We start from the raw sequence: 16,351 nt of genomic DNA, 5'->3' as shown, positions 1-16,351 counted from the left end.
ACTCCTTGCAGCCGCCTCAGGTGTTTGCTCGCGCTAGGCCCCGGGCTCTTCACCTTTTGGCCCTCACCTGGGCTGGGGTAGCCTCCAGCCGGCAGGGCACCCTCAGAACCCGCAGAGCACGGAGCGCGCGCAGAGCAGGGAGAGCGAGAGGGCCGGCGTGGAGCTCCGGGTGAGGCTGTGTGTGCCCGGCCACTGACCTCCCGCGGGGCTGGCGGGGCCGCGCGCCACGCCCCCGGGGCTCCGAGGTGCGGGAGCCGGCGCAGGGTTTCGAAGGGCTCGGACCCTGGCGCCGCGAGCTCCTGCCGGGGATGCGGCGGCCGCTGCTGCTTCCTGGTTTGAAGCTCGCCGAGTGGGGGAGAGCGTGAGTTCGCGGAGGCGGGGGCAGGAGGAGACGCTGCGGGAGGCGGGGGAAGACGCGCTCGGGGCTGGAGCTAACCGGACGGGTCGCTCTGGCTCTCCGGGGAGAGGAGCCTCCCGGCTCTGGGGAAGGCGCGAGTCCTGTGGGAGACGTCGGGAAGCGCCGCGCGCTCGAGAGGGACGGCCGGGCTCCCCCGGCCCGCTGCGAGCTCGGCGCCGGGCTCCCCTCCTTTCCACCTCGCGAGGGAGGGAGGCAGGGAAGGAGGGGAGGAGAAGGTCCCGCAGAGGAGGCGGAATGGCCGGGCGAGGGGGACTTGGGCGCTGCTTTTCCCAGGAGCTGCCCCCGCTCCTACGGCTGCTGCGAGGGCTGGCCTGAGCAGGGGCTCCAGGCTCTCCCTGTACCAGCCAGGGCGGCCCCCCGGGGCCGGGACAGCGGCGCCGGCATGTCGTCCGACACCATGAAGTTCAATGGCTACTTGAGGGTCCGCATCGGCGAGGCAGTTGGGCTGCAGCCCACCCGCTGGTCCCTGCGCCACTCGCTCTTCAAGAAGGGCTACCAACTGCTGGATCCCTACCTGACAGTGAGTGTGGACCAGGTGCGCGTGGGTCAGACCAGCACCAAGCAGAAGACCAACAAACCCACGTACAACGAAGAGTTCTGCGCCAACGTCACCGACGGCGGCCACCTAGAGCTGGCCGTCTTCCATGAGACGCCCCTGGGCTACGACCACTTCGTGGCCAATTGCACCTTGCAATTCCATGAGCTGCTGCGCACCGCCGGCGCCTCGGACACCTTTGAGGGCTGGGTGAGTAGCTTGTGATGCCCTGGCTGTGTCCACTTGAGCCCCACCTACCTCCTCCAGTTGTCAAAACTCGCTGGGGTGCCGCTTTCCCATCGCCTTTCCTAGCTGCGCGGCGGAGGGAATTCCCTCCAGACTTTGGTCCTTGCCCAGGTGTCTGTGGCACTGGTGCCGCGGGCGCAGTGGGTGTGCGAGGGCGCAGGTGTGTTTCCAGGAAGCCAGCCTGGATATGGTCCCCTTTCGGGATGGCACCTTGGGCTAACGGGAAGTCTGGGTGGGGGCAGTCACCCCCCCATCTGTCCAGAATTTTGTTGAGGCGCCCCAACTCCCCGCACGCTGTTAACACGCAGGAAAAGAAAGGAACATGTGATATGAAAAGGACTTGATTTGGGTAAAGTACTTGAAAAGTTTCTTAGGGGAAAGCTATACATTCTCACAAGTATTATTCATAGTGTTTATGGATACATGTTGGTGCGGCGGGCTCAGACGTGCACACGTGTTTCGGCATGCAGATCCATTACATCCCAGAGATACAAAACTACACTGGCAGGGATAGGAGTACCTGGGTCTGCACGTTGACGAAGTTTTATCGTTGAGCAGTTTTCAAAGGAGGTGAGATTTACAGGTGTTTGCAAGTAACGTCTCCGTCTGAGAGGTGTGAGTTTTGCAGTGTGCGTTTCTGCTGCTGCTGGTGAGAGAGCTTCCAGAGCTCCTCGGCGGTCTGTGGATGCCCACCACACCGGCTGGTGTTTCTGTGCACTGACCAGCAGCTACCCGCAGCTCCCACTTGGCCAGTGCTTTTCACATAGTTTCCATGAGGCAACGCTTGTGCTGTAAATAAATTAAAATTTCTAGAGCACTCTCCACCTTGCTGAAACGCGTTTGCTTCTGAATCCTTATGCTGTCTTTGTGGTGTTGTTATCCTTCCCACTTTTACATGATGAGATGGTAATTATAATGAAGTGGTCTCATTTGCCAAATGGAGTAAGCTGTTTGAAGACTCTCAGGAATTTAATGATTTAAGTTATGGAAGGTGTTAGTTAGTATTGAACCCAGAATGTGAATCAGTATGAAAAACATGTTTAAAATTAACAAGTGGTGGAATCAGGTAGATAATAATGAAGACATTTACATATTTATTTTACATGTTGAGGAATTGATAATTTTACTGTAGGTTCTCTAAAATTACAAATGGCTTGTGGTGCTATCTCTTTCTTTAAATAGAAGTGAAAAAAATCCATAATGACTGTTTAACCATAGCATCAAATTATATTGCCTTAATTTTCCTTAAAGTCAAACTTGCTTTCCATAAAGCCAAACTTGCTTTATGAAATTTAGAAGTGCACTGGAGAGAAGTGGCTAAAATATAGTTAGAGATTGACATTTTATCCTATGTTTATCCTGCCCATTTCTGAGTAGGAAATAGAGGGAATCTAAGCCTGGGAATCTGGGTGGAGTTACTGGGTGACTGACTAGGAGGGAGGTTGGGTAAGGTTGAGCAGGATGGTGGCGCAGACTGGCCAATGGCCATTGGAGGCATGTCTTCCCAGAGAGAGGCGGGACCGGCCCTTCTTACTCCTAGTCTGCTGATTTGAATCACCTGGGGAGCTTTTAAAACTCCCTACCTTCAAAGACTCTAAATAGGAATCTCTGCCTGTGGGACCCCAGCATCAGTACTTTTAGGTATCCCAGGTGATTGGTATGTTCATATGTGCAGTTGAGGTTGAGAACCTGTGGCCTAAATGAAGACCCAGAGACGAGAACAGGAAGCAGCATGAGTGTAGGAAGATTTAGGTTACCTGACAAAGTGTGGGTGTGCAGGGCTGCTTATTGTTCCACCTGATTAACCAGATTTAAATTAAATTTCTGTATCTATAATTAATTATTTACAAGTGTAATTAGTTATACTTAGATATTTAATGTAACCCACTGGTGGTGGTTTGGAAAATGTGTTTGGTGGGATAGATGAGCATTTAAATGACCCTGAGACCAGTGATTTGTCATGCATTTACATTTAATTGAGGTGGGGGAAGCAGAGATTTTTTTTTAACTTCTGAGTATTTTGAACCAACCTTGATGATAGGATAGAATGGTTAGAGTGTTTCCTTTCTTCTCATAACTTTTAAAAAATCTTAGGAAAATATTTGGCAGTATAATGAATGCTTTTTAAAAACTATGATTCTTTATAGTTCTAAAAGTGGTTTTGAAGTCTAGAACTACAAAAATACTTATTTATCTTGATTATATTACTTTTTAAAAGATTTTATTTATTTATTTTTTAGAGAGGAGAAGGGAGGGAGAAAAGAGTGAGACATCCAAGTGTGGTTGCGTCTCATGCTGCCCCTACTGGGGACCTGGCCCACAATCTAGGCATGTGCACTGACTGGGAATCGAACCCATGATCTTTTGATTTGCATGCTGGCGCTCAGCCTCTGAGCCACACCAGCCCAGGGCTATCTTGACTGTATTAAATTGACATGTGTAGTTTATTTAGACAGTTACAAATGGATTAATGAAATTTACTCCACAATGAAGTTATGTTGCAATTGGAATTATAAATTGCTGCTTTAAAAAACCTAGCAACTTAGTTTTTGCTAGATCATGTGAATGGACAAACAGAAGATAGATTTATCATTAGTGTAAAACAATAGTTGTTATGTTTTCTGATTTAATGTACTCTGAGTATCTTGTTGGCGGACAGTGGCGGACACAGTGGCGGACATGGATTAGATAATCACATATTTCTTTCTTGACTGACTGTATGTATTTCATTTAATCTACATAAAACCCAATGACATGGTCATATAGGTAAAAAAGTTCTTAAATGTAAATTCACAGCATGAAACACTTTAATTAGAAAGATCCCAAAAGACGTAAGTTTCCACCTGAAACTAGAAAAGAAGAGCCAATTGAACCCAAAGTAGGCAGAAGTCAGTGAGGTAGAAAACAGGAACAATAGAGAAAATCAACAAAACAGAAAGCTGATTCTTTGACCAAACATCAAACCAGAATGATCAAAGGGAAAAAGAGAGAGAGGATACACACATTACCGGTTTTAGGATTGAGAGAACATCACTATACATCCTTCAAACATTTAAAAAATTATGAAAAATTTTATGCCAGTAAATGTTGCAATTTAGAGGAAATGAACAAATTTCTTAAAAATACAAAGTACCAAAACTCACCCAAGTAACTTGAATAACTTTGTCTACTAAGGTAATTGAATTTGTAGTTTAAAAACCTTCCACAATGCAAATTTAAGATACCAGAAGGCTTTACTGGTGAGCTCTGGCATACATTTAAGGAGGAAATGTTGCCAACTCTTCTCAGACTATTTCAGAAAATAGAAGGAATCACATCCCAACTCATTCCATGAGGCCAACATTCCCCTTATGCCAAAACCTGATTAAAACACTAAAAAAAAAGAGAAGGAAAGAAAAGAAAACACTATAGACCAAACTATGCTCCTTGTGGTCATAGATATAAAAATTCTTAAATCCTAGCAAATCAGATTCAACAATATAGCTAATGGGTAGTACATCATGACCGAATTGGGTTTATAACCAGGACTGGAAGGTTGATTTCACATTAAAAAAATGAATTAGTGTAATTCTTTATATTAACAGATAAAAATGGGGATTCATATGATCTGAATAAATCATATGAATAGATCATTAAAATGATCTATTAAAAAATCAATTAATTGGACTTTACGAAAATTAAGAAATATTGCTTTTCAAAAGCCACTTAGAAGATGAAAACACAAGCCACAGACTGGGAGAAAATATTTATAACATGTAAATAAGACAAAGGAGTTAACACTGATATATAAAAGACCTCTGTGTATGCGTGTGTGCTGAAAAACTTTAAATTTTTTTATAGCAATTCTGACATTTTACTGCTCTGGGACCCCCCAACACACCAAGAAAACAATGAGGTGCACTAAAGTAGGAGTTTCCCCCATTAGCTTGTAGAGCAGCATGTGCTTTCCAGTGTGAGCGAAAGGCCGTTCTGGGAGTCTAGGACTGACCACTCATGTCATCGTGGAATTTGTTCCTGTTTTCTATGAAGGCCATCTCACTGTGGGAACAGTCCAGCACTACCATATTTGCTAACCAGCCCCCTTTGACAGGTTCCCCTTGAAACTAACACTGGGCCAACTCCCTTAGAACCTCCCTAGAGCGCGGGTACTCTCTTGGCCAAAGCCCCGTCCCAAAGTGGGCTGTCTCGTAGTCCTCCAGCAAGGTAGCCATGAGGGCCGTGCACACACCCTTGAAAGGAGTGCTAGTGTTTCAAAGGTACAGCAGGTAGGGGCGAAAATTCTTGCCCACTAAGGAATGGGGATGTGGCCTTCATCATGACATGGGATCTCAGAGGCATGGAGGGCATCCAGAGCTTTCATCTGACATGAGTAGTTGTAGCAATTCTGATTTCCCTGGGTCTCCAGCTGCAGCAGTTTTGCATTGTCATCTGCAAGAAGCTGAGGTTCATACTTAGTATCCGGAACCCTGCATAGTAGAATATTAATCTCTTCTTTTAAGTCCTTGGGGGCATCGTGTCCCACAGGGTCATGAGGTCCCCTTTGGGATTTCATTGCAAGCGTATGATTTGCCTCATCACAAAGATAAAGAACGGTACAAACACCAGGCTCCTGTAGGCCATCACCAGCACAACATTCTCCCCCAACAGACAGTGGCTGCTGGATGACATGGCCTCCCCAACCCACGCAGAACTGCTCTGGTTTACCCTGCTGCCCTGCCTCATCAGCCTGGGCTCTTCTGAGGCAAAGGCGCCTGGGTCCCCTGAAGCTCCTTGGCCATTTCCTTTTGGGGAATGACCAAGGCTGACCCGGCCAGATAACGTGGCAGATTAGGGGCAAAAGAACTCCTACAACTCAATAATAATCAGGAAAAATACCCAATTTAAAAATGGCCCAGAGATTTGAGTAGGACCATCATTGACAAATAACATTTAAAAGGTGCTCAAAATCACTAGTTGTCAAGGAAACACAAATTAAGATCAAAACCAACTGTAAAGGCGAGAATTGAAAAGACCGACCCTACCAAATGTTGGTGAGGGAGTGGAGCAACTGGAACTCTCACACACTACTCTGAGGACTATAAAATTGTGCAGTCGTGTTGAAAAATGGTTTGGCACTTTCTTAAAAATGTGACACATATACCTACCATATGAACCAGCTACTCTTAAGTGTTTACCAAGAGAAATGAAAGCATTTATACAAAGAAAGGTGCGTGAATGTTCATAGCAGCTTCGTTAGTAATAGCCCCCAAACTGGGAACAACTCAAATGCCAGGGCACAGGTGAGTTTAAACAAATTGTGTATCCATACAATGGATTGCTGATTAATAAAAAGTGATGAACTATGGATACATGCAAACATGCTGATGGATCGCAAAAGATGCCAAAGGAGGACACACTGTATGTACGTGCAATTCCAGAAAATGCAAACTAGTCTGTAGCGGCAGGAAGCACATTGTTGGGTGTCTGGGAATGGGAGGATGGGCTGGACTACAAAGGAGACATACGAGAATATCCATTGTTTCGATTGTGGAGATCATTGCAGTTGTGTGCATATGTCCCAGCTCACCACATGAAGTGTGGTGATGTTATTAGATGTTAAGTGTGTAGATGTTATTAGATGACATAAAGTTGTGTATGTGGAAACTGTAATTATTACCCCTCTTTTACAAAAAAAGGTGTTAAATAAGTGAACTAGATTTTAGCCTATGTTGACTTAAAAGTCATGTTGTCTTTTCAGTGCAGATAATATTTATCTAAGTAGGAGCATAAATTAAATATAGTTTCTAATTTTTTAGACACAGTTCTTGTTTACAAATTCTCCCTGACAGCTTTTTTTTTCTGTTTGTTCTAGAACTTGTTTATTTTGCACAATTTCTTGGACATCTGAAGGCTGAGGCTGTATCTACATTATTGATAAAACCTTATTTCTATCTTTCATATATTTGCTCGCGATTTGCTTGGCTTTCCCGATGGGGACCAGCATCTAATACTTAATGCGGAGCATGGGGACATGGGGGAAGGCGGGAGGAGCTGGAGGCCGCGTCATGGAAAGACCTTGGCACCCCCTCAGGAAGGAAGGACCTGCTTGGCGGGCTCCCAGGCTCTCTTCCTGGTTCAGCCCCCCTGGAGACATTCTGTTCCCTGCAGCTCCGGAGGGCTGCCTTCTCTCAGCCCCTCAGTGAGGTACCTGTTTGGTAGTCTTGTCAGGTGAAGCAGCCAGAGTGCCACTGGACGATCTTTGATTATCTTTCCACTTGATTCCTGAATCCAGGTGCATAAATTTATAGCATCAGACTTCTTCTAGATTCATTGTTTAGTGGTTCATTTGTTTTTGTGCTTTGTAGTGATTATTTATTCTCACAATTACTTTTCTCTGAGCTGACTGGTGAGGCATGTCTAACAGTGACGGATGAAGTCAGTGTTCAGGGGAAGAACAGATCTTAGCATCTCTAGGGAGGTTTATTCCAATGGACATGAATTGTATTGGATAACTTATGTGATTTCAGTTTCATTGTATGAATTTTGCTGCAGTGGGGGGCTGCTGGCTGCTTCTTATCATGCAGGCTGTGGCCCAAATGTTTCCCCTTAGAGAGCATTTTTTTGACCACATTATTATCTTGTCACCCTTCATTGCACTCACTGCTCTCTGAGATATGTCTGCTTATTGTACCTTTGACCTTGAGAATAGGATCCCACCTCTTCTAGCCACTGTTCTAACTCCAGCACCTTGAGCTGTGTCTGGTACATAGTAGGCACTTAATATTTGTTGAAATAATAATTTTTTAAAATATGATTTTGGGGCCAGTAAAGTGTAAGTGCTTTGAGAATATCTTTATTTAAACATTTTATTTGTCTTCCTAAATGAAATAAATGACGATATTTGGGGAGTGACCAATTATTACAGTTATTATCGTGTCCCTCTTTTAAATCATTCAATGATACACCAATGTGCTTCAAAGACTGGACCAGATTTCTGTGCCCTTTTAATACAGTAATGGATTGAAAACTCTGGGTGTGGGAAACTGCTTGCTTCTGTTTTATTTTAAAAGACTATGATTTTTAAAGCTGTTAATATATTCTAACTTTGTTCACTAGTAATTTGTGAGCCTGACATGTTCGATTTGGGGCAGAAGCAAGAAAAAAGCATTCAAAGGTTGTATGCTTCAACCTCAGATTGCTAATGAGGTTGGTGGGCAGGGCGTGAATCATTTTATCTTTGGCGGCTCAGCACAATCTGGATAGTTAGCAGGTGTTTAGAACGGTGACTGGGTATGGCAGTAAAAATGCAGTGCACTCGTATGAGATGGGCAGCATGCGCGTGAGGTTAAGAGAGGTGCCTTGGATTTTGTGTGGTCTCTTTTCTATTTTATAAAAGCAATGTCCTAGATCAGGTTCTCCTTCTGTGTTGACTGCTTAGCTCTATTTTATTACAAGCTGATAACAATGAGGCCCAAGTGGAAACTCAGTACCAGTCCCCTCTTTTTCGCTCTCATCATTGCCGTGTCCAAAGGGATCTTTCTCAGGGGCCGAGCTGAGTCATTCCTTTGCCGAAAACCCTTCAATGGTCCCCCGCTGCTCCAGCTAAAGCACAGCTCTTTAAAACCATATAGAACATTCCCTATGATCCAGCCCTTGGTTTGCAGTGGAGCCTTCTCCCAGCCCACCCTCTGTGCTCCAGGCACCATGACCGTCTTTCAGTTTCTCAAGGCTCACCTGCTGATTCCTACCTGTGATCTAGGTCTCATTGCAGACATCACTGACCCAGAAATCTTCCCCTGACAAGTTGTCTGGGTTTGGTTCTCCTCCTTGCGTTCCCTCAGCATCCTGAGATCTCCATGGTCCACCCTACCCCGCCTCCTAAAAGAATGAACGCATGAATGGACTGGGCTGTCATGGAAGTGAGCGACACTGGTTGGAGGGAGTTCAGGATGTAATCGTGTGGGCGATGGACTGATTCATCCCCTTGGCTCCTGGGGTAGCTACTCTAATAGACCATGACACGTTTCTGTAGAAATGCCAAGCCTGTGGTGAGTGTTCACCCACCACCGAGCACGTCCTATGTACCGGGCCCTGTGCTCTACCCTGGAGAGGCAAGTGGACAAGACAGACATGATCCCTTCCTTCATCGACCTCATAGTTCCAAGGGGGAGCTAGATTGGGGAAAAAACAGTTATCAGGAAATTATAGAACAGAAGTAAGTACCAAGATGCTGCTAAGCACCTGGTTTGAGGAGATCAGAGACTTTTTCCTGGAGGAAAAAATAACTGATTTTTAGGGCCCCAATGTAGGTAGCCACAGGCCTGCTTTATTTAAATGACTGTGAAAAAGAATTCCTCAAAAAAAGAAAAGCGACTTCTGATAGTGCTTTTCCAGAGAGTCATCACAGATATCCCTTTGGAAGGGAAAGGCTCCTGGCCTGTGGAAATGTTTCCAGCTTTGGAAAGTTTGGGAGGGGACTGTGTTGCCATGCCTGCAAACTGAAGCTTGAAAGAACATTTGACTCCCAAAGGCAGAAGGCAGTCGCATCGAATACCCTAAGCTTTGTACAGATCATAAAAGAATCACAGATACTGAAGCAGGAGGATCATCTAGTTCAGAGCAACCAAAACACCTGATACCTCTTAATCCCATCCATGGTCAGCCTGCAGATGTGTTCATTGGGCAGGGATGTTTCTAATGCTGAATCTGAAGGCATTTAGTTCTCAGAGGTGCTTCAGTTTGCCACAGACCCCACTACTCCTTATTATAAACCATTCCTCTGGATTCATTCCATGCTTGGGAGGTTTTTGAGATTTTTACACCGACTGTACCTCCAGCCTTCGTTTTCAGGATGTGAGAATTAGAGCCACAGCTGAAGCAGTACTGTTGCCTTAGCTCATGTGATTTGTGACAGATGGACACACACACACTTAACATCTACAGCCAGGCGTGTCCAACCTTTTGTGCCTCTGTGCCACACTGGAAGGAGAGGAGTTGTCTTGGGCCACATGTTAAATACATTGCCACATGTAATCACAAAAAAATCTCATAATGTTTTAAGTAAATTTACGATTTTGTGTTGGGCCACATTCACAGCCATCCTGGGCTGCACGTGGCCTGTAGGCCCCAGGTTGGACATTCCTGACCACAAACATATGTAGATACACTTACTTAGATTTACTTATATGTATTTATTAATTTATAAATATGTTAAATTAGATGTATATTTTCTGAGATATTTATGTACCTACAGTTTTAGAGGAAGCTGGCTTATTAGTAAATATATGGGGAGTTGATTGCAAATTACTGTTGTATTGTGTACTAATTTGAAAAAATCTCCCTTTGTCTTCCACGATACAACTTCTAACAATATTTAAGTGCTGTGCTAAAGTGAGAGTGATGGGAGTGGGTTTGAGGTGTGCCTTGGTCACCTGTCAGCTGTGACCCAAGGCAAGCCTCCCCTGTCAGGGTCTCAGTTCCCTGGTTTATGTAATGAGGGGGTTACACTGGTATCTGGAAGGACTTTCATCTCTGAAGCCTTGGCCTCCCTGTACTAGGCAATTACATCCTTCTCTTTTCCAGTAATTGGTTTGGTTTTGAGTAGTCAAAACAAATTGTATCTAATCAAAGTTAGTAACTACTAAGAGTTAAATTGTTCTAAATCTAAATTGCTCCAGCTTAGAGAGGACTTAGCTCTTGGCTGAATGACTTAGCGTTGATCGCGCTGTTGCTATTTCCTTGGCTTAGAATCAGACTGAAGGCTTTGCAGTGGGTCCTCATTTTAAACCATGCAGTTATATTTCTTGATTTATGCTAATGGGCTCCTTGTTCTGCGGGATGGTTTTAAGTCATGTCCCTTCTAGCTAATGTGAGAGAGAGACGGAGAATCCCACTGTTTGAGCTTTTGCTGGAAGCATTCTCCCTAGCATGGTAATTAATGTTTTGTAGTCACCCAGTGTCTGTAGCCACGAGTTTATATATCTAAGCTGGGTGATGACAAATACTATAAATCACCTGTAGGATAGACATTTTAATTAGATGGAGGAATGAGCCTGAGGGTATTGGCTATCTGGTGTTTAGGTGCTATGCTGAAGAATTTTATGTGACGGGAAATTTTTGTTGAGAATCGTGGTACTATGCAGGGAGGTTTATGAAGATTGTTATGTCAGTGTATTTCTGTAGCACCAGTAAGTTACAGTGGTTGTCAAAGCACAGAACTTTTTAGTAGAAAGACCAGTTAGGAGAAGACTCACGAGCAGTGCTTTTATGATGTGCTGCCTTCTAGAAGGTGCCTTTGATTTTATATACGTTTTATCCTTGTATACGTTTGACCTTACAGGGACACAAAGATGTTTAGTTTGTGCTCGTGGTAAAAACACAAATTAAGAAAATCGCCAGAGGATAGAACCATGGCCACCACGAGCCTCTCATAATTACATTATGAAATTAAGTCTCATGGTGACAGTGTGGGTGTGTGCTACACCTAGCCCCTGTTCTCCAAACCACAAAGCTGCTTCTTCATTTACAAGTCATATTTGCCTCTTGTACTTGCATAGCACTGTTCCTACATCTTTTTTTTAAAGATTTTATTTATTTATTTTTAGAGAGAGGGGAAGGGAGGGATAAAGTGAGGGAATGAAGCATCAGTGTGTGCTTACCTCTTGCATGCTCCCCACTGGGGACCTGGCCTACAACCCAGGCATGTGCCCCGACTGGGAATTGAACCAGTGACCCTTTGGTTCGCAGGCCCATGCTCAATCCACTGAGCTACACCAGCCAGGGCTCTACATCTTTCTTGTAGCACTGAAATATGATGCCATGCCCCTGTCCTCACACCGGACTCTGGTGGTCTTGTCTGTGATGTCAGAGGGCTACGGAGCCTGAGCTCTGGGGCCCCTTCCAGTATCTGAGTATCCGAGCTCTGTGGTTCTAGTTATGGTTCCTTTGGCTAGTGGAAATTCTGCTCGCTCCTGAAATATCTTCTGGACACTCTTCCACTAATGCTAAGGTTTGTCCTTGGCTCCAAATTATTTTTGGAAGACTACATAAAGGTAACGTGCTAATTAGCATAATATTAATATATTAGCATAATTCCCTAAACAGAATGCATTTATTAATCTGTGAGCTGGGGACCTCTTAAGTGCTTTATGTTCTCATTGTTCTATCACAGTACAGAAGAGTCGAGAACAGGTTCAGCAGAAGCAGTGCTTTCGAAAATAGTTTTGAGCCCTCCTGGACCCTATTAGTGATGATGAGAGGTATGGATGCTCTTTCTAGAAAAGTGCACATTATGTGCATACTGACAATTTGCTGGGAACAGTGTCACCAGCCTAGTGGTCCCTGAGGCCTGGCATGAACACAGGGCCCCAGGTTAAGACACCCCAATGGAAAAAATTAAAAAAATAAGGCTTTTATTAATTTCCAGTTCCTAGTGCATGGTTCTTAATATTTCCCTCTGCATTTGAGGACATTCTCACTTCAGCTAGTTATGGAAGACAACCAATAGAAACAAGGAGCAATAAATTTTATAGAAAAAGATGTGCTTTAAAAAATGTCTTCTCACTTCTGGTTCCTGGTGAATTATTCCAGTTGATGACCCATTTTGGGACCTATTTGGTTTTGTTATTTAGGTATTTTCAGAGCCTCTATTTTTGAAGGGTTTTTTTTGAGGTTTGCAGTAGATGAAAAGTTAAAAAGAAAAACCAAAAAACTAGGACAGTGTGAGGGACCTTGGGTTGGTATCTTTTGTTCATATAAATTTTCCCCTGTAAAAAGAGATGGGATTTATCTGTGTACTTAAAATATTTGAGCTATACTGAGCATTATGGTGAACAGCTGTGTTAGTCCAACACAAAATGATGGAATCAGTGATGCTGGTCTGCTCCTCTTGCCCTGTGACCCCTGCTCTCCTATGGCCTGGGTCCCTCTGGCCCAATAAGATTATCTGATCTTTTTTGAGGTTCCAGCTCACCTTACCGATACCTTGGAAAACAACCCAATGATGGCAGAAATTGAGCTGATGGAGGTCATCCACAGTGTAGCCCCCTAGATAGTTGGAGGTGAAACTAGAATCTAACCTCTGGACACCAGGCCAGTATTCTTGCTAACTGCGTGCCTGACTCTGTTCTAGGTGTTACACGCAGGGCAAGAGCACATGACACCCGGAGTCGTGGCTCTCACAGAGCTTCTGTACCCTACCATGCAGAAGTAGCTAATAAGCAAGCAAACAGGTTATTATGAGAATAACAGATGGTGGATAGAGGCTAAGTGGAGAATTAAAACAGGGTGATGTGATAGGGTGTGACAAGGTGAATGCTTTACCTAAAGTAGACAGAGAAGGACTCACAGAGAGGGTGATGTTTCAGCTGAGCCCCGAGAAACAAGTAGCCACCAGCCATGTGAAGGTTAGAGGAAGAGCATCCTTAGCAGAGGGAACAGCTGAGGCAAAGGCCTGATGGTGGGAACAAGCTTCACGTGTGGAGAAACCAACAGAAGTGTTGGAAATGGGGTAGACATGGTGTTTGTTAACCATTTCTGTGTGTCACCCCGGCTCTGCTGCAGTGAGTGAGACCATCTCTGACTGTTTTCTCCTCCAAAATATGGTGCTCCTGTTAGTACCTCACAGGATTGCAGTGAATATTAGATCAAATACATTAAACATGACCAGCACAAAATAGGCCCTCCAGAAACAGAGGGCCTATTGGGTTACTTTTAATCTCACAAGGAAATGAATGCTTTGACCAGGGTCTTCTGAAAATAATCATAGTGGTTGAAGAAAGACATGCAGAAGGTTGCATCTTAGACAGTGGGGGTGGTGACATAAAAGTTTCTTGGGGATAAGGTAGGGGATAGTCCTGCTGGTCCCCCTCAAATGACATAGAAGCATCTGTTTACGCTCTACCCACTTAAGTACCGTGTTCTCTAGAGAGAGAACAGAGGAAAGGGAACAAAGATCCTGAAGTCTATTGCAGATTTTTGAAAAATTTTAAAAGATTTTATTCATTTATCTTTAGAGGGGAAGGGAAGGAGAGAGGGAGAGAAATATCAATGTATGGTTGCCTCTTGTGAGTCCCCTGCTGGAAACTGGCCTGCAACCCAGGCATGTGCCCTGACTGGGAATCAAACCGCGATCCCTTAGTTCGCAGGCTTGCACTCAATCCACTGAGCTACACCAGCCAGGCAGATTTTTGAATTTTTGAATGATACATTTGTTTTCTGTAGACTCGTAAGTATTAGTGGAAAGTTTTAATATTTAGAGGGGTAGGGTAATTATAATAATAGGCCCTCAAAGTGTTTCTTTTTTTAACAAAATCATAAATTTATGGATGAGAATTAATAAACATGGTGCCAACAATCATAAAGGAGATAAAACTTCACAAATTATGAATAATCTAGAGTTGATTCTTGCTTACTACTGAAAGCTACTTACTTTATGGACTATAATTTTGTGAATTAACTCTGGATAATTTTGGCTATTTTGAACAATTTTGAATAATGTTTATTTTGGCATCTCCCTGATTTCCAGAATATTTCTGACCTCCTCTTCAATATCCATTTGTCTTTGTTTTATGGAAAAAGATACATTGACATTTGCCTAAGCCATATACATTAGAATGCAGAATCTACAATTACAGAGTAATAGTAGACAAATACAGGCTTCGAAGAATACTTATTGGAAAACTACCATAATTATCAGTGTATCATAGTGCGAGTAGGTGTCGGCCAGACTGGGGTTCAGCTTTGGGTCTGGCTCTTACTAGCAGAGGTCCTTTGACTTCTGCAAGCCCCAGCACTCTCACCGTCAGGTAGTACTCAGCTCACAGGGCCATGTGAGAACAGAGCGGAGTTATGTAAACCGTCTCAAACTGTGCGTGACACATACTGGTGCAGGAAAATTGTCATCATTGTCACCGCCACCATCCATCTACCCCAGGGCTTAAAGGTGAAGTTATGGGCCCATCCTTTTCCGGAAATGAACTCGGGAAACATTAAGACATGTACTGACCTACAATTTTAGGATTTTTAGTAGTAGAGAATTTAGAATTTAGAGTTTTGCAAGTATTAGAAAAGTTTATAAGGCATTTTGAGTTCAGGCTTCTTGTTTTTGCTTTTTACTTAAGATTCTGAAGTTTAAACCACTGGATAAGTCAATAGGATGGCTATTGGAGAAAGAGGAGATGGTCTCTTTACCCTGGAATCGTAGGGATTTAGGGTAAATTCTATGCACGTGTCCACTCTGGTCTTGCAAGGATTATGTGGAAATGAAGCTGGAATTCCTATAGCTACAGGGTTGACCAAAATTAGTGTGTGGAAAACCTTGAAATTGAGTCTTGGTCTGCTCATGTGATATTGGGCAGGTTCTGAGTTAGTGTAAATAACTGAGCAGAAAGAAGTGAAGTTACAATACGTAGTTGCAGAGGGTTTCAAAGAGTCTATCTTTTAGTTGCAAAAACCTGAAGTGAGCACCTTTATTGAGGTTTAGTCATTTTTTATGCAGTTAAGGGAAATGATGGTAATTAGCCTGTTTCCATTGATATTAAAAGATGTTTCCTTGATTTAAGTTTGAACATCTAATCACTGAATGTGAATTATTGTTATGCTTACAAAGAGAAAAACTAAAGTTTTAAAAGTGCATTATTTGAACTCATAGAGTTATGGATAAAATCAAGGGCACCAACAATTTTGATTTGGTTTACAGAAAATATGAAGTTTCCCCTTCTATATTGACTTATCTCGAAATTGATTATTTCTAATTTCATCTGTTGACTGGGTATGCATTCTGGGTTCTAGATCTTTCACAGTCAAGTCAGAGGTTTTCTGAAGTGTACACACTTAATTTTTCAGAACCGAAGTTTCACGTGCTCCATGGCAAAGCCTAGCCGGGTCTGCGTCACTGTTCCCCACAGCTTTGGTCCGGGTGGCCCAGAAGCCTCCCTCAGCTCGTTTGGCTGTTCTGACAGTAGACCTTCGAGTCTCCCTGCTGGGCCTCCTCACTGTCTTGCCATGCACATCCTGTACCTGTGCTGTTGGATGCATTGATCTGCTGGGGCACCCGTGTGGCAACAGTCTGGTGGGGAATGAGATGAGTTCGTGGGTGTCCATCTTCCTTGCAGCCTGACCTGCTGCTTTGAGCTCCCTGTGTGAGCACCAGGGGCCCTCAGCCTCCCCCAGCC

The 16,351-nt window shown here is 44.0% G+C and overlaps 1 protein-coding gene and 1 pseudogene across 1 annotated transcript in view; one reads left to right on the top strand and one right to left on the bottom strand.

Annotated features, from left to right (window-relative positions):
* The first annotated feature begins 408 nt into the window (after positions 1-408).
* The window catches only part of PRKCH (protein kinase C eta), a 203,026-nt gene continuing 187,083 nt past the window's right edge, over positions 409-16,351 (top strand). The window contains exon 1 of the mRNA XM_037031633.1: positions 409-1,163. Coding sequence (XP_036887528.1) covers positions 801-1,163 — 363 coding nt within the window. The 5' untranslated portion in view covers positions 409-800. The remainder of the gene's footprint in view (positions 1,164-16,351) is intronic.
* Positions 5,303-5,867, bottom strand: LOC118976683 (protein C1orf43 homolog; annotated as a pseudogene).

This window comes from Sturnira hondurensis, unplaced genomic scaffold, assembly GCF_014824575.4.
Source record: "Sturnira hondurensis isolate 20B ecotype Veracruz unplaced genomic scaffold, ASM1482457v3 Scaffold0021143, whole genome shotgun sequence".
In the NCBI taxonomy this organism is placed as follows: Eukaryota; Metazoa; Chordata; class Mammalia; order Chiroptera; family Phyllostomidae; genus Sturnira; species Sturnira hondurensis.
The sequence above is the reverse complement of the archived record's forward strand: the minus strand, read 5'-3'. Positions and strand labels throughout refer to the sequence as shown.